At 44.0% G+C, this 19,125-nt stretch overlaps 1 protein-coding gene across 18 annotated transcripts in view; it reads right to left on the bottom strand.

Moving 5' to 3' along the window:
* The window catches only part of IL17RD (interleukin 17 receptor D), a 138,104-nt gene that overhangs the window by 62,227 nt on the left and 56,752 nt on the right, over positions 1–19,125 (bottom strand). The window contains exon 1 of one of the 18 annotated variants that reach the window (XM_053296325.1): positions 4,842–5,570. The exons of 13 other annotated variants lie outside the window; for them this stretch is intronic. Coding sequence is in view for 4 of the 5 variants with exons in the window: in XM_053296310.1 (XP_053152285.1) it covers positions 4,693–4,742 (50 nt within the window). In the remaining variant the exon portion in view is untranslated. 4 more of the 18 variants (XM_053296314.1, XM_053296310.1, XM_053296312.1 and 1 more) reach the window with 4 other exon arrangements.

Here is a 19,125-nt window from a genome sequence, read left to right as displayed (position 1 = left end):
AAAACAATACTGCAGTTGGAACCACAGGCCATGTGGAAGCAGTTTTCAACAAACCATACAACTGTGAGAACATTTTAATCTGCCCTCACTCTTTGCTTTTACGGAAGACTACTGACATTTTATTTCTATTCAAAGACTCATAAATCATGTGACAGATACATTTGGTAGTGATAGATGGAAAGTGTTTGAACAGATAACAATTAGGTGAAGTTTCATGGAGCAGCCAAAGCCTGCAATTCAAATGAAACATTGGACATGGCAGTTATAGCACAATTTTTCTCCTGGTAAGGTGAGCCCAATTCCCTACCTCCACCTTTTGATGATTGACAGACATACAGACTAGCTCTTCAAACACTGATTCTGTTGTAGGTCTTGCTCACCCTGCCCCCCCTTCAGATAATAATGTGCCCACATATTATTTTTGTTTAAGCACCATGTTTTCATTTATTCAGTTAAACAGATAAGATGCCAATGGATGTTTAAAAGCACAACCACATTTTTAAAAAGTTGCCAAGCTGCTCCAGGGGTGGAGGAAGTTTTCTTGATGACATGGGCGTAAGTTTGTCAGCACTGTATATAGCCAGCTTCTGCTGTAAACTTGAAGAACCAGTTTCCCCTGAACTCAGCTCCAGAAAGAAAACTGTTTGCTTATACAGACGGCAGTGACTGCATTTCTACAGTGGCCTCATTAGTCAAATGTTTCATTTGTATGCAGTGCTATACCAGCATAACTATCTAGTGGGTACAGTCCCTGACCAAAGTATGCTATTTTTCAAAGACGATATTGAATTAATTGCATTTGTATGACACCCAATGTTGTGGTGTTTTTTCTGCTCTCTCCCATTTAGACATCTTATCAAAACCAGCCTGAAAGATAGGTTCAACCAACAAGCAGTGACTAGCCCAAGATCATCCAATAAGTCTCATAGCTGTGTGGAGACTTGAACGCAGATATCAAATAATATACACTACAGAAATGCTCACTACAGACTATTAGTCTAGCACTCTGCATACTATGCCCTGCTTCAAGCACATTATGTTAAAATCACTTGTTTTGGTTTCTTGGGGGGGGGGAGGGTTTAAGGAAAATTCAGTCGAATCGCTCAGGTGTTAATACATTACTCCTGAATAATTTGCCCTTTTCAGCAAATGCATTGTATTGTCTGGTACATCTATTAGTCTTTCTCTGGAGTGGAAGATCCTTTGTTCTCATGTTAACACAGCTAATGTTTTGACTTCCTGAGCACAATACAGCCTTCCAGGGAGTAATCTTCTTGGCAACCTGATCTAGTCACTAGATATTTCCTTTTGTTTCCAGACATTACACATATGTTGTCCTTCCAAATTCTCGTGAAGGTTACCCAGAACTCTCCTGCCACCCCCAACATCATAATAATGCAATAGGATGAATGTATAGAGCAATCAATGAAAAACATTGCTAATCGAGATTTTAACTTCTGTTAGCATAAAAAGACAAACTTTCTAGATCATGCTATTTATTTTGCACAGGTTTTTTTTTTCTCTTGCCAACACAACTTTCCATACAGAATATGGGAGATTTTAGAGAAATACATCAGGAATCTGTAAGAACTTTTCAAAGTATGCAGAATATTCTCAAATATTAGATCTTTATTTTCAACACCATATGCAATACTTCACATAGGTATAAAATTATAATACATTAACAAAAACTATACTTGAGATCTTCTGGATATTTAATACAGAAGATCCACAGAGTAGCCTGTCAAACTGGCATTAGTGATGTGCAGGCCCCCTGAACTGGTCCGGATGGGCACGGGGGGGTTGCAGCTTTAAGGGTGGGGGGGTAGTACTTACACCCCCCCAACCGCTCTTCCCCCTCCGGCGCTGTGACTTTCGCAAAAGTTTCTGGGGCGGCAGCGTTCCTCCCTGCTGCCCCTGGCCCCGTTGTTAGCCCAATCGAGCTCAAACATGCTCCACGCATGCGCCCGTTCTGACGCGCGTGTGCACTCATGGCCGCCGCCCGCACGCGCTCCCTACATGTCACATGTCGACATGTGATGTCTGCAGAGCGCGCATGTGGTGGCTGCGAGTGCGCGCACGCGCTCCGCAGACGTCACACGTCGATGTGTGACATGTAGGGAGCACGCGTGCGGCGGCCGCGAGTGTGCACACGCGTCAGAACGGGCGCATGCGTGGAGCGTGTTTGAGCTCGATCGGGCTAACGACGGGGCCAGGGGCAACAGGGAGGAACACTGCTGCCCCAGAAACTTTTGCGAAAGTCACAGCGCCGGAGGGGGAAGAGCGGCTGGGGGGGTAAGTACTAACCCCCCCGCCCTTAAAGCTACAACCCCCCTCCATGCCGAGCCACCGGACCGGCTCGGAACTGGACCGGTTCGGAGGCTTCCAGAATGGCCTCCGAACCGGTTCGGGCACACCCCTAACCGGTATGTCTATAAACATGTGAATATCAGTTACTAATTATATACTTAAAAGGGACATTTAAACTTCAAGATCTAAGAATAGAAAGCAAAACTTTTATTTCAAAGTGCTGGTTCTCCCCTACATACCCTTATGGGCTTAGTACCTGTATATCTCTGGGATCGCCTCTCTCGGCCGGTTGTATCCCAACTTGTGAGGTCTTCTCAGCTGGCCCTCCATAGTGTCCCAGGCCCTGGTGTAGTGCGTGGTGCCTGAGCCTGTAGGAGGGCCTTCTCTACGGCTGCCCCTCTTCTTTGGAACACTCTCCCAACTCTCATTCATTCAGCCCCCTCCCTGGCTGCTTTTTTAAGGCCCTTCTTAAGACCTACCTGTTTTACCTGGCATTTGCCCTTTATTTTATTTTATTATTGTTAATTGGTATTGGTATTGTAGTCCGCCGCCTAGAGTCTTTGAAGGAGAAATTTTTAATTAATTAGTTTTCCAGGCAAAAGAATGAATACACCAACAGATATGAATGAATCAGATTACAGGGAAACCTCACTATTAGTGGACTCACCATCCAGGTTTTGCATATCTGTGAGTGTCTAACTGACACCTGATTTCATTATACTAAAGGGTTAAAACCCATGTATCCATGGTCCCTAGAGGGCCAGAAGTGACTGCCTGGTCACTTTCTGCTGCCATTTTGTGGGCATTTCTTAGCAGTATGTAAGCAGGAGCCATTTTGTGGATCATTTCTGTTTTTAAAATGCATTTTCCCCACTTTTTTGCGGCTTGTGGGGGATTGCTGGGCACAAGGAGGACACAAGGAGACCCCACAGAGCAAGGTAAGGTTGGTTTTTTGCCCCTTTCCCACCTTTTGTCGGGACTTATTTGCCTTTTTATTTTACCCAGGAACCTAACCCCATAGCCATAATGTCACATTACTCGCAGTTTCATTACTTGTGGTAGTAGGCGAGGAATTGAACCCCTGCAAAAAACAAGGTTTGCCTGTATTGAACCGCATGGTATTTTCACCCTGAGTGGTATCTTCATGAAGAATTGTGACCCAATTCATAGCAGAAAGTCAAAAGATTATTGTCTAAAAATATGCTGGATCTTCTGTCTTTTAGTTCAGGGATCCTCAACGTTGGGCCCCCAGATGTTCTTGGACTTCAACTCCCATGATCCCCAGGCCCAGTGGCCTTTGGCTGGGGGTTATGGGAGTTGACGTCCAGAAACATCTGGGGGCCAAACATTGAGGATCCCTGTTTAGTTCATTTCCCACTGAACTTTCCCTGGAAAATGCATTTACTAAAAACTCCAGTTACTATAATGCACAAGTACAATCCAGTCAATGCTAACCACTTTAAAATTCCACTGATTTCAGTCAGAGAGAAATGAGCATGATTAATCCTCTCACAGAAATCAATGCAATTTAGAAGTGCTTCATTTTGCCTTGATCATGGCCCCCACACCACCCCCTCTCTCACTCACACTCACACCAGGGGCGTAACTATAATAGGGCAAGGGGAGATAGTTGCCTGGGGCCCCTCAGAAGCAAGTCACATGACTGATTCCCCCAGCCGCGCACCCGCCCAGGCTTGCTTCAGTTGTATTCATCCTCTGAAATTGATGTAAGTGTTAAGACTTGGAGCTACCAGAACAGCATGTATTTCTCTAGTACCATTAAAATGACTTGCACCATCCATAATTTACAAAACCTTTTTAAAAATAATTTAGGATGATGTTCTATTGTGGCACATAGATTTATAAGATTACTTTACTTTATGAGCTGAGCTTCAGTGGGGGGGGGGGGGGCATTTTAAAATCTTGTCTCTGGGCCCACTCCAACCTTGCTACGCCCCTGACTCACACACAGCCAAGACCCAAAAGAGATCCAAGGGGGGCTATGTACTTGCATTTCTTGAATAACAGTAGTCCACCATGTCACATAGCAAACCACCTGTGAAACTGAAGGAGCTTTCAAAAGCAGTTTGTGATGTTCATCTGTAGAAATACTTCTACTCCACTGTGCAGTTAAAAGAATCCTCACAGGAGCTAACTAAAAGCAATAATAAAAACAATCATACGACAAGCTAGAAGAAGAAACTGATACGCACAATACCAAGCTCAACAAAATCAGGTAAAATTAAGCCCCAAGGCTTGTTAAAACAGCTTTATCTTTACAGCTCGCTGAAAGGTAAGCAGATGAGCCAACTATGTCTCCCAAGGGAAGGAATTCTTAAGTTTAAGTGCCACAACTGAGAAGATGCCATCTTGTGTACCCACCTGCCATACCATTCTTTCAGTGGAGAAACACAGCACTGGGCTTTCAGCATTTGTCTGTGTGCAACGGCAGCTTTATATGTGTCTGCAGCCTGTGAAGAACTGACCCCTTCACACTTTGTTTTATGGGTTGCAGTTTATTTTGTACTTGCCTTGCTCTTTGTCCACACCAGGAACTTCAAGGGTTTTTTGGAACACTCTCCCCCCACCCCTGAATTCGTTCGGCCCGCTCCCTGGCTGCTTTTAAGGCCCTTCTTAAGACCCTCCTGTTTTGCCAGGTGTTTAAATATTAATTATTTAATAATTAATTTAATTATTAATTATTATTTAAAATTAATTGGTATTGGTATTGCTGTTGTTCACCGCCAAGTCTTTGGAGGAGGCGGTATATAAGAAATTTTTAATAAATAAACAAGTGTGACAATCTATTACAGCCACATCTGAGGTAAAAATATAGTCAGCTGCAGAGTTTTGGAGGGAAATGTTAAAAAGGTTTCTGTTGGTTGCCTATAGTTGTCTCCGGGCAGAGACAGAAGGTTCTGGCAGTCTGAGGGAAGAAACTCCCTGACTGGACAATGATACCTTTGGAACTGGATATGAGGAAGAATCTAAAAACAAAAGAGGAGGCTGCTGGTGGAAATGAGTAGGGAGTATTCGGGGAGAGAAGAGATCAAGTAGTCGGTTTGCTTTTGAGTGTGAGAACACTAGCCATATAAGATCAGGCTAAAACTACTAGGGGAATTAGCAATGAGGGAGCTGGTCTTATTGAAGCTTCTAGGCCTTAGCTCAGAAGGCTGGCAAGTTTACTTATTCATATTTTTTGTATTCTCACCAACCTAATCTTATCTACTCTTCCTGTACTGTTTTTTGCGTTTTTGAAATCCAACTCAAGTAAAGCTGTTCTTGTGTTTAATATATTTTATTGGTGTCCCTTGTCAGTTATTTTAGTCACACCTTTTGCCTACCTGCCCTTTTTTACCACACGACTAAGTTTTGGTCTTGCTTTTATGTGACAGAGGGTTCAGTGACTGTAAGCCTCTGCAGCCACACAGGTTTAAAAGTCTTTCTGGTTGCAGTGGATGCTTAAGATGGAGGACCATCTATGGCCAAGCCCTCACAGGCTTGGGGTGGTGGTCAAAAATCCCACAAGGAATACCCAAGCTTTGGGCAAGCTTATAATAGCTCTCTCTGAATTCCAGCCTATATATTCTATGGATAAAGAAAGTCTTGTCTTTTTGGTGGATTCCTGTTGTGCAAACATATTGGGGCTATTCTCACGACCAGCCAAAATCTTGGCTGATCGTGTAAACCACCGGGCTCACAGGCAAGCCCAGTGGCTTACAAGTGGCTAGCCCACTTTTTAGTCCTCCCCAAAGCCCGGGTTACCGGAGCGAGCGCTCCGCAGACCCGGGCTTTCCAATCGTGAGTAGCCATGCACCGTGGCTACTCACGAGACCCCCAGAGGGGAAGCGAAAAGCCGCCTCTCCCCAGTATGCCCTGCGCACTTGTGCAGGGCATATTGGAGCTTACGGGGACCGCACAGCCCCCGAGCTCCCTAGCCCCCGCCAACTCCGTCACGGAGCGGGCAATCGGACTAACCGATCCAGCCGCCCAGGGCTTCCGCTTGCTCATGTGCGGGGAGAGTGGGCTTAGTCCGCTCTCCCAGCTCAACTTCGCAAACCAGGTCTCACTGATCGTGAAACCTGGCTCATTGTTTACTGGAAAGGTAGGTTTATGTGCTGTGCCTTGACATCTTAAATGCAGTGCTAGAATAAGACTTAGGTTTATAAAAGGCACACAGAGAGCTCATGTGGCTGAATCTAGATAATTTTAGCATGAGCAAGCATCTCCAATTGTGTCTGCTTGCTGGTAACAGTTGTCAGAGCCATTCATTATGAAAGAAAAAAGGAAAACTGCAAAAGATATCAGAACCCTTATTCAAATGGACTGCATCAAGATCATAAAGTGTGACAGAGTGGTAACTAGCAGTACTGTTTTCCAACTTGTTGGCAGGCAATGTTTGCTCAAGACATTTCATTGCCTGTTCATGGATAACCAAATGGCATCCCACTCCCTGTAATTGCTGCAGTCTACAGTGGTACTTTTGAAAACAGGAACTGAGAATGTGTCATTTGGCTGTGTTTGAAAATAAGTACAAAATCAGGCTGCTAAAGATAATGCTTCACCAAACATTAGGAATTTTTACAGTATACCTAATGCTTTATTTTGATTAGAGATGTGCACAAATTGCAATTCTATTCAACCTCAAATTGAATAGCAAAAAATTGACTCAATTGATCAATGAAAAATTCATATATCATCCACAGAGAACAATGTGAAACTCTAATCATCTCACATTTTCCCATAGGTAGGTCCTAGGGACACTAAAGTGGGTTGGTTGTTAGGGCATGACCCTACCTACCACCCTACAATATAATCGGGCAATCAGGCAATTTTAAATACATTTTTAAATTATCTAGGTCAGTAGGTCATTAACCTAACCCAGACAATAATTTAAAACATTATTTAAAATCGCCTGATTGGCCCCCCCTTTTTTTGTCAGTTGGGAGGCAGGTAAGTAGATTCATGCCCTAACAACCAACCAATTCATGCCCAAAACAACACTTTGGTATCCCTAGGATCTACTCATGGGGAACAATGGAGTGATTGAAGTTCCCCATTGTTCCCTATGGTCAAAACAAAGAGTGCACACATTTTGCAACCCTTTCTTGAAAAACTGCAGAACAGAAGCACACAAAGTCCCTCCCAACCATGGGCGCACCTAGGCAATTTTGCCACCACCAACCCCCTCCCCCGCCCCAGCATGAGGCAACCCCCTGGCATGAGGCACCCCAAAATCTACTTGGGGGGCCTCCTTCTGCACTGAACTTCCATTTTTTGTGGTTTTTAAAAAATTGAGTCATATAAGTGATGATGCCCACCCCGCAGTCACGGGCTTGCGACCATCTCTTTCTAACTGTGCAGGCATGCCACACAGTTTGAAAGACACGCTGGGCTGAACACAGAGTCAGTTTGAAGCTCCGGCTGAGGACTGCTGGCCTAGGCTAGCCCACCAACCCCTTGGCCACTGAGTGGCGGCTGGTGCCCGGCATGCCTGCACAGATGGCCACCGCTGACACAGTACCCAGTGTGTGGAGGAACAAGCAGTTGCTGGGGCTTTGGAGGCCCTGCCCCTAGTGGCGGAGGACCAGGCCAGATCCCCGAGGTCTCGTCCTTAGAGTGCCTGTGCTCCCAACATACAGTCCAAAGATGGACTCCCAAACATACAGTCCCATCACTAACCCAGAATCCACTGCCATCCAAAATGCCTGCGCTGCAGTAACATCATTGGCACAAGTTGCTCTCTCACACAGAATTATGACTCTGTCCTACTTGCTACAGCTGCCACAGCATAGCAGCACCCTTAGCAGCCAGCAAGCATAGCCATAAGCTCAACTACAGCAACATCTCTCTTCAGCCACATTTTGAATGAGTGAGTACGCCTTGCAGTGCAGATTGCAGAGCAGACCAAAGCAGTGAGCAAAGCACAAGTTAGTTTCAAGGCCAGACATGGAGCTCATCATAGCAATCACCAAGAAATATTACACAGAGAGAACGCGAGCAAGCTGAACTGAGGTACCATTTCTCACCACATCACCATCTCACAACTCAAGTAAGTAACTAAAACACAACTCAAGGCAGGCATCCTTGGTTAATCTGAACCAGATAGTTATAGTAGCAATAGGTAGCACAGCATTATACTCAGTGCTGAGAAAAGAAAATCACAAAATCAAACCTTACTTGATCCCTTCCTCTTCTGATATAAGGGCTCTCTCTGCCTCCCAGTCCCTTTGAATACATTTTGAAATTTCCTCCTTTTTTGTTCCCTCTTTCTCAATCTGAGAAACAGCAAAGCAGTTATAGCAGCAATAGTACAGCATATACTCAACGTTGAGAAAAGAAAACCACAAAATCAATCCTTTCTTTCTCCTGTCTGACTTGTGGTGTATCCTCTTCTTCATTAGGGCACTCTCTCTCTGTGCCTACCAGTCCCTTTGAATACAGGCAAACCTCATTACCCGCAAATCCAGCATTCACGTTTTTGCATATCCTCTGTAATTGCAGAAAACAGAACCCCTGCGAATACAGAGGTCCACCTGTATACATTTTGAAATTTCTTCCAAAAGAATTCCCTTCTGCCTACTCACTCTCCCCAGCCAATGGGGGCACAGTTGTCCACGCCAACACTTGATTTGTATGTTAACAAGCCAACCAAGAAGCAAGGAGCTCTCAAGCCAATTGGAAGTCAGTGCTAGAAAACCAATCAGGAAAGGGGGAAACTTTCAATCCTATCAGGAAACCTCAAATCAGCTCTTTCATTTAAGTGGCAATTTGATTTAGTTGAATCTACGAATCATCCCCAATTCAGAATGAATCAAATTGTACATCCCTAATTTTAATACAAGTCACCTTAAGTGGCACAGCAGGGAAATACTTGACTAAGAAGCAGAAGGTTGCCGGATGGAATCCCTGCTGGTACTATATGGGGCAGCAGTGATATAGGAAGATGCTGAAAGGCATCATCTCATACTGCACGTGAGATAACAATGGTAAACCCCTCCAGTATTCTGATGGAGAAATTCCAGGAATTCTGGGTTCATTTAATGAGCAGGGGCCCTCACCATCTCTGCTCATTAAATCGTTAAAAGGTTCAAGGTTTTATTGATCACGGCAGGGGCATAACAAGGTTGGAGTGGGCCCAGAGACAAGATTTTAAAATGGGCCCCCTCTCACTGAAGCTCAGATCATGAAGTTACCCCTGCTAACTTGGCAAAGAGGCACCTTTTAACATGGTGATTCTCTTTATTTGGCAGGGGGAGATTAACTGGCCCTACCCACCGCAAGCACAGTACCTCCAGTGACTGTTGCTGGTGTCTATCTTGTGTTTCTTTTTAGATTGTGAGCCCTTTGGAGACAGGGATCCATCTTATTTATTTGTTATTTCTCTGTGTAAACCGCCTCGAGCCATTTTTGGAAGGGCGGTATAGAAATCGAATGAATGAATGAATGAATGAATCTTAAATGAGGCTGAACAGTGGTAACAAAAAGCATAGTTGCATAGTGATATATATACACACACATACACTCAATAACCTATGTGCCACAATAGAACATTATCCTAATTTTTTTTAAAAAAAGGTTTTGTAAATTGTGGACGATGCAAGTCATTTAATGGTACTAGAGAAAGACATGCTGTTCTGGTAGCTCCAGGTCTTAACACTCACATCAGTCTTGGAGGATGAATGCAAATGAAAGAAGCCCGGGCAGGTGCACGGCTGGGGGAGTCAGTCATGTGACTTGCCTCTGCCCCCCCCCCCCGACAACTGTCTCCTCTTGCCCTATAATAGTTACGCCCCTGGATCACAGCATGCCGGGTGTCTCTCTTCCAAGAGTACACACTCAGGCTTTTGGCAAGAGTCTTTTATACAGTTTACATACAGGCTATAGGATTGAGTACAGAGCCTATCAGAGGCCAAAGTTTCATGGATACACCAATCATACTAGTACAAGCAGAATAAAGCTTAGCCATTGGTAGACAAGGTGAACCAATTACAGGGCAGAAACCAGCAATAATTCACCAATCAGCTTTAGCTATGCTTATGCCTAGTCAGGGCAGGGCAAGCAGTGGTCAACAGGTGTCTATCTCTACTCAGGCGGGGCAAAGTATTTTTTCCCTAAGAAAAGAGACCCTTGTAACAGCAGGGTGCCGAAACTTGTGACCTTTAGGACTTATGTAGGTTACACAACTAGGTGAAAGGGGATCGTGGAATTTTCCTTCATCAGTTCTACAAAAGAACACCACAGGGCTCTGTGGGCGCCATGAGTCGAAATCGACTTGACAGCACACTTTCCTTTTAATTTTAATACATTTGTGTCTATCCGCCCTAACAAGCAGTATGTCTGCTTTTTAACAACAAGAGGATAAACTAAGGATTTTTATTTAATCACCCACAAGGGAGTTGAACTAAGGATTTTTACATAGAATAACCAAAATTTGTTTAGCAAACAGCTTTGTGAATAATCATCTGGATATTAGTTTGGTATTTATATTTCAGTGTGAAACACTGAAAGAGAACCTGAAAGAGCCAATGGCTTGGCAGTTGTATAGGATTTTTTCCATTATATGAACTTGCTATGATGTATTATTCATTATATCCCTTTGGTCTCCCCCCCCCCTCCTTATGGATCTTCCTGTACAGTTAATTAAGGTACACTCCAGGTGGATTTTACCCTTTATACAATACTTCTCACAAATCTGTTCGCATAAGAACAAAATGGCCTTGCCGAATCAGACCAGAGGTCTACCTGCTTCCAACAATGGCCTGTCAGACTGAGAAGCAGCATCACAGTCATGGAAGAAAGGAACAATAGTCACTTCCCACTAATGATAATGACATCTACTAAAGGTCTGTTTGGGCAGGGAAAGGAGTGGGCACAAAAGAAAGAATAGTATTTTGCTAGATGTTCTTTCCTATTCAGGCCCTCCAGGGGCGTAACTATAATAGGGCAAGGGGAGACAGTTGTCTGGGGGCCCACTGCCTTGGGGGCCCACCAGAGGCAGGTCACATGACTGACTCCCCCAGCCATGCACCCACCCAGGCTTCTTTCAGTTGTATTCATCCTCCGAAACTGATGTGAGTTTTAAGACCTGGAGCTACCAGAACAGCATGTCTTTCTCTAGTACCATTAAATGACTTGCATCGTCCACAATTTACAAAACCTTTTAAAAAATAATTTAGGATGATGATCTATTGTGGCACATAGGTATATATATAAATTTATAATATAAATTTTACTATGCTTTTTGTTACCACTATTCAGCCTCATTTAAGATTTCTTTACTTCATGAGCTGAGCTTCAGTGAGGGGGGGCATTTTAAAATCTTGTCTCTGGGCCCACTCCAACCTTGCTATGCCCCTGAGGCCCTCCCCACTTCCTCCTCTTTCTTTCTAAAGCAATCTGATTACCCACTGGGTCTCCCTCTTGCACTTTGGATTCCAAGACCTAGAGCACACAAAAGGGTTTTCAGGAGTGTGTCCAGCCTGATCAAGGCTGAACTAGAGAACTTGGAATATGGTCTCAACCTCCTTACTCTGCACATGATTTGAAATGAACCTACACACAAAAAAGTACCTTGCTCCAGACAGAACTATTGAAGGAAGGTGGAGTCCTGGAACAAAATACATGCAGAATGAGGCTGAAGAGGGAGTTGCTTCAGCTCAAGAAAGCCAGGAAAGGCCTCCTGACTCACATGCTCTCTTGCAAACACACACCACACTTTAGTCTTTTCCTCTGGCTGGGCTGAACACCCCAAAGACCAAGCAGCTGATCCAGCATGGTGTACAGAAGGGATAGGTGGACTTCTAGCTAGAGTAATCTACTTTGCCTTTTCTATTTTTTACTACAAGATATAAGTTATCTACTACATCCCATGAGTCAAACACTGGGATGAGCTGTTTATACAGAACAAAGGATTCCAACATCAAGCTTTCTAAAATGACCAATAGAGGTAAGCAATACTAAAGCTAGCATGGTGTAATGGTTAGAGTGCTAGACTAGGACTGGGGAGACCCGAGTTCAAATCCCCATTCAGCCATGAAACTAGCTGAGTGACTCTGGACCAGTCACTTCTCTCTCAGCTCTCTCTCTCTCTCTCTATATATATATATATATATATAAATATATATAAAATTTGGCCTTTTAAGGCAGTGTGTCAGCATTCTTCATAATAGTCTCACATATTATGTTCAGTGAAGTACAGTAGTATATTTCCTATCTGTACCTTGCCTCTAGTGGAGCCTGCACACACTTTCACTTTTAAAATGAACACATGTACAGTAATTTATGCAAAAACCAGAGGCGTAGGGAGCTTGCATGCGGCCAGAGGGTGAAGTTCTGCTAGCAGCTGCCCCACCCCTTTCTATTTTTAATTGTACGCACAAAGAGCATGTGCCCCAAGCCACACCCCCTGCACTTGATGTCAGATGCAGGGGGTGTGACCAATACCAGGGACAGGGACAGTCAGCACCTGAAGAGTTTCCCCAGCCAATGGTTTGTTGAAACACTGCCTAGGATCTCCTTTCCTGCACCCACATGGAATGCCTTGGTGGGCCCCCCAGGCCCTGGTAGCCGAGAGACTGTCATCTTCCCTTGCTCCATTGTCCCATACCTGCCAACCTGTCTCTTTTTTTCTCATTAAGGTGAATAGGAACAAATGGACATGTTGGCAGGTATGTTGTCCCCACATCCCTGGCAAACACATGTGCATGTATACAGTCACATATATGCACATACAACCTAATATCTGAAGGGCTATGCATCAGTGTTCCCTCTAATTTTTTTCATCTGTGTATAGAATGAGTTTTGTTCTGGGTGTCAGTATCAAGGCAGTGTGTGCACACGTGCATTCAGAATGGAGCCTTCCTGATTCAACCAGAGTGGGATCTAAAATTAACTGAGCGGACATCAAATTTCTGAGTGCACACGCCTTAGAGGGAATACTGCTATGTACTTATATGAAGGACTTGCCTCTGAGAATGTACCAATATTAATGGGCACATGCTGCTCATCTCCTCTCCACACACTTAAAGAAAACGAGGAGCAGAGAAATTACTTCTCTCCAATACAGAGAACCCAAACAACCCTATCTTTAGAAACCAAGCACTGCCCCCTCATCTTTATTGAACTGTACAACCAGACAACACATTCTGTTTCACACTACACAAAAATCCCTCATTTTTGTTCTTTACTTAAGAGGGGTTTTTTAATTTAGAAAATCACTTGCTTTCACATCACGGCCCACCTCTGCTTTCCCTGTCCTAGGCAAGACACATACTTGGAAGACTACCTGAGGAGATTGGAATTAAGGGGCTGGGGCTGGTTGGGAGTTATCTGAGATATACTTTGATAAGGGTATGTGCAAAGGCTTATGGACTACTACTGCTACATTTCAGGAGGAAGACTTTGCTGGGGAAGGGGAGCAAGAGGGAATGCGTGGAACTCTGCAAATGAAGAGAAGTGAAAGTATAAACAAATCAGTGAGCATCTATAGATAGGGAAATGGTCCAGCCATGTCCCCAGCTAACCAAATGGCAATGAGGAGGGGAGAGCAGCAACAGTGCAAGCAATCGACTGAGGACAACCAAGCATTTAAATTTGGCCTAGGTAGGTAGGAGAACCAGTACATGGTGCTGCTGTTGGGAGAGGGGACAGTGTGTGTGGGATGGGCCTGAAATCTGCTGGCCCTCCAGATTTGCTGCCCTATGCAGTCAGCTTGCTTGGTTTCATGGTCAGGCTGGCTCCATTAGTTGGTAGCAGGTTTCCAAAAGAAAGCTGAAGGCTCAACAGTACTGATATAGGTGAGGAGGTATGACCCAGCCACTTTCGTCTGTGAATTAATACCAGAGTTATAATAGGTTGATTTGGAGCCTGTAACTGGAAGAAGATATGGGAAATAAGGAGCTACCATGCCATTCTTCCCCTTGCAGAAAAAAAGATGATGCAATTCTTCCCACAAAGAGCTATGACTATGGTTACATCCATATAGAATATGGCACACAATGGTTCCAGAGCAGTTTTGTGTAACACCTATTCTGGCTATACAGTGACAGAAGGCATAGTGGTAGACTATTGTAGTAGGACCAGGGAGACCCGAGTTCAAATCTCCATTCAGCCATGCAACTCACTGGGTGACTCTGGGCCAGTCACTTATCTCTCAGCCTAACCTGTCTCACAGGGTTGTTAATAAGCACAACCACATACATTGTTCCAGACTCCTTGGAGGAAAAGCAGGATAGAAATGTTAAAATAAATCTTTCTACATTTTATGAAAACTTGGGGCAATTTTTGGATTATCTGAGTGGAATAATTGCAGCCCTGGGGATAATGTAAGATGTCTCACCCACATGGTCTCCAAGTTTGAAACATTACCACTTCCCATTTCCATGTGGCTTCTCCCAAGTTACACAAGAACTTACCTGTATAGAACACATCATAGTCATCTTGAGCTAGAATGACCAGATGCTGATTTTGGTAAAGTGAAAGTATCACACAGACATTTAGTATTGGTTAGTGGAGTCTACTTTCATACATTTTACCTGGTGCCTAAAAAGCATGCACCTATTTGGACATCTTTATAAAACTCCCGTGTACAGTCATTGATTCAGAGACAATGCTTGATGTTTCAACAGCCATGTGAGCAGAAATGTCTCCCCCAGTTTTGGCAAGCAGAACTTGCATTCCTCAACATAACGTTATTAGCTTAAAAAAAAAATCCATATGATAAGTAATCAAATAAAATATTATTTTATTATAATGTCAGAGTTGAGTAGTTTAAGTCTTGGTGAGGCTTATTGCAGAATCTTTTGGGTGGAATTAGATACAAACCAATCCACAGCAGAATACCTGAATAAGTAAAGGCTGTAATTAGCCTCAACTATAAAGATTCCTACCTTCTAGCACTACTGGCAGGATGTGCCTGATAGTGGCTTACTTAAGGACCAAACAATTCTAAAAACCACAAGGCACCACCTGTAACAAAAGGCTTAGCCTAGACAGTACATGCCCAAGTCTGCTAAGCATGCCAAAAAGAAGATCCTGCTCTTATTCCCTCCCACCCCTCACGCAAGCCCTTTGCAAGTGGAAGCCTTCTGAACAGTCCTAATCTGCCACATTTAATTATTCTACAAGCTGCTTGCAGAGACATCCAAGCTAATATATGATTTTAAACCAGACGCTTTCAAAAGAAAGTAAGTGTGGTGGTGGGGCAGAGGGAGCATTTAGAGTTTATACACTACTATTATGAATATTTATACATGACTTTTCAACAGAAGTTCCCAAAGCAGTTTACATAGAGAAACAATAAATAAGATGGATCCCTGTCTCCAAAGGGCTCATAATTAACTCACACCACATTTTCTTCTATACTCACTAGCACATAGAAGTTCCACTATCAAGGTAGGATGGCTGGGGGCAGAGGCTAGACAGAGAAAAGTGTGAACCTGTGTGATTAATAACCAAAATAATATGATGAATTCTCTCCTGGAATGTTCAAGGAATATGGACATTTGGTATTTTGCAGATACCCAGGTACTTGTAGGACTAGAACCACCAACTCTTCCAGACCGGGCAAAAGTCTACCAGTATCAGCATCTGGGAAGGGAGCGTAAGACAGTGTGTGCACATGTGAGCAACCACATCAGAGACAGGTGAAGGAGGAACCGTGATGCAGGGATGGCCTTTAAAATCCAGTGACAGAACACACACGAAGACAGTGCCTGACCAATCAGACAGGAGAATGCCCCTGCCCTACCCATGTGGGGACAGGAATAGCTGTCTCGGCATCTCTCTTCCTCCTCCTGCATGTCCCATCTCCTGCAAGGCAAGGAGGAGGGAATGGAACAGAAGAAAATGTAGGGTGCTCCACTTTGCCCCCCCACCCTCTACCTTTTCAAAATGCAAGGAGTGGGAAAGCTCAGCAACGGTTACTGCTGTCACGTGAAATACGATAGGAAAATTACACCTCTGCATATCCACACCTGCCCTTCAAGATAAGCCCCCCCCCACCCCCACCGGCCGCAGCTGCACAGGCAAAGCTGCCTTGCCTCACACACTTGCTGGGATTCAGGCTTGCTGCAGAAATATCTGCTGCAATAATTCTGAATTCCCTTTGGTGGCTCTTCCCTCTCTGTCTCTGCGTAATCAGTTGCTTCATAATTTAACGCCCTGCCCAGGGAAGCGGACAAGAGCTAGCAAGTGATTTAACGATTCAGTCAGACCCACTGCGACACCAAAATGCCAACTCACAGAAACAGGATTGATTTATCCTCCTGAATTTTCAAGAACACACTGAATCTTCTCCAGACAGGTAGGGAGATATTGCTGTAAGGGACTGCAGCTTCTGCAGAACTGGTGGGCACTGGAAAGCTATCCTCCCTACCATCACAAGTGTGTTCTCATGTGTTCTGGGCTATTCTGCTGAGAGTGCACTGCAGTGTATACAATTCAACCTTGCTCAAAACTTTCACAGATAAGGGTGTTTTCACAGGGAACAGACTTGCCCTGTGCACTGGTTTGCACGGGTCAATAGGTTTCAGTAGCAGCCCTTTGACTCAGGTCATGATGGGCTGCAAAGCTCTGGGGTCAGGGAGTGTGACTTTCATGGGCTGGGTAATCAGAGTGAGTAACACCAGAGTTGGCAGCCCCTAAGTAGTACCCTATATACAAGGTGCAGCAACCTGCCAGTTGTTCCAAGCAAGTTACTAAAACATACTTCTACCAATTGTTTTAGAGAAAAGATAGACAATTTCAATATCAACCACTCCCTTTACTATCCATTTAGGTATAAACACAGGAAGTTTGAGATGTATAGGTAGCATGGCTCACAGTCTCTGCCTCTAAGACTTTAGCAAGCACCTGGAGATTGGCCAACAGATGGTTTCAATAGATTGCTTAGGCGCGGGAGAAAGTGAAGTATGCACATTTCAGGAGGAAAAAATGCAAATTCCGTCATTAGTTTTCTTAATACTTATACCATGCTATGGAGTTGGAACTGATTTCAGGGAAAGAAATGTGAATGATCACAAAGAAATGTACATTGCAGCTGTTCACATCTTAGAATTTTATTTTACCATGTTTAATTCTTCATGATTGGAGGAAGATCTCCCCTCACCACAAACAAAAACCTCCTTTTCATTCAAGAAAAACTGGGGAAAGCAGCAAGATAGCTCAATATGTGAAGACAGACAGTTCATTTTATACCCTTAAGTGCCCAAGACTAGAAGGGGAAATTACCTAGCTGCACCACTGCTCTCTCCTTCCAGTCAGTTCCCGCCATTCCACATGCATCCATTTCCTAGCCGTCACTGATACCACCAGAACCTTTTCTCCTATCTCCTTTCCTTGCAGCCATTCATTCCACTCCCCCTGCAGGGGACAGGATACAAAAGAAAGTATGTGGAGAACCATACACTTCTTTCTTCTCTGTGTTCCAACCCCACACCACCCCCAGCTTTTACAAAAGCAGAGTGGGATGAATGGCACTGGGAAGAGAAGGCATAGGGGTGGCTAGAATAATGGGTGAGGCAATTTGCCACCTCCACCAACCACTGCTTGAGGCAACCACCTTACCAGTCTCATTACTGGTCGTGCACAGAGTAAGGGAGGGGTGTGTGAAGCAAATCTTGAACCAAGAAAAAAAGGAGCAACCTCAAAGTGCTGAAATTGTCTGCTTCTTGTAAATACTTCGATAAAGATGATCCCTATATTCTTCTTGAGAGTAGCAAAGATGATCACCACAAAACCTGAGTGTGGGCCCTGCCTCAAGAGTAGATTATCTTTTAATGTTCAATCCATAAGATTATTCCATACTCAAAGAAACCACTAGTGGTTACACCTGCTCCCCCCAGAGCTGCACTCTGACCATCTGAATTTTTTTTAATTATTATTATTATCATTACATTTATATCCTGCTCTTCCTCCAAAGAGCCCAGAGCAGTGTACTACATACTTGAGTTTCTCTTTCACAACAACCCTGTGAAGTAGGTTAGGCCAAGAGAGACGTGACTGGCCCAGAGTCACCCAGCTAGTTTTATGGCTGAATGGGGATTTGAACTCTGGTCTCCCTGGTCTTAGTCCAGCACTCTAACCACTACACCACGCTGGCTCTCATTCCTCCCCCTGTCCCCCCAGCTAGTCAGACTTAGCAGGTATGCAAATATACCTGTGTAAATAGCTTGTGTGTTGCAATCTAAAACCATTTTTAGAATTAAAAGAAGAAAAGAAAGTACAGCAACTACTACAGTTACACTGTGGGGTCCTCAAAACAGACCCCTCCTGAAGGAAACTGTCCCCTCCCATCAGAATTTGAAACTGTCCATTAGCAGCCACTTAAAGCAATTCAAGTTGCACCAGGTGGTCAACATCTGCCATATGAATTACAGTATGGAAGGATAACCTTAAATGTTGACATTTAAGGAAGAGTTCAGTAGTCTCTTTGCTATGATTCTACCAGCATTTCTGATTAAAGACGAGTACAGCTATTTACTCTGCAGCAACCACTGTTTGTTCCAGGAAGGCAATCGCCATTCCATTAAATACATTATAGGCCAACTTGTTATGAACAGTCTATAACATATCAGAACCAGAGGTACCAATTCAGAAGCATGTGAAATATAGGCTTGTGTCTGATTTATTTTATATTAAGAGTTCAATTCAATGTCTGAACTGGAGGTGAATCTCATGACTGCCTGGTCAATGATTTGTAGAGGCAGGGGAATCTGGCATTGGTTATCTGTGGAAACTCACTGAGACAACGGGTCAGGCTTAATTACCAGTCTCACACTGCTGAAATTAACCTGTGTCCAGTAACAGGATGCT

The sequence above is a fragment of the Hemicordylus capensis genome, chromosome 2 (genome assembly GCF_027244095.1).
Source record: "Hemicordylus capensis ecotype Gifberg chromosome 2, rHemCap1.1.pri, whole genome shotgun sequence".
Lineage (NCBI taxonomy): Eukaryota > Metazoa > Chordata > Lepidosauria > Squamata > Cordylidae > Hemicordylus > Hemicordylus capensis.
This window is presented reverse-complemented; position numbering and strand designations above follow the sequence as displayed.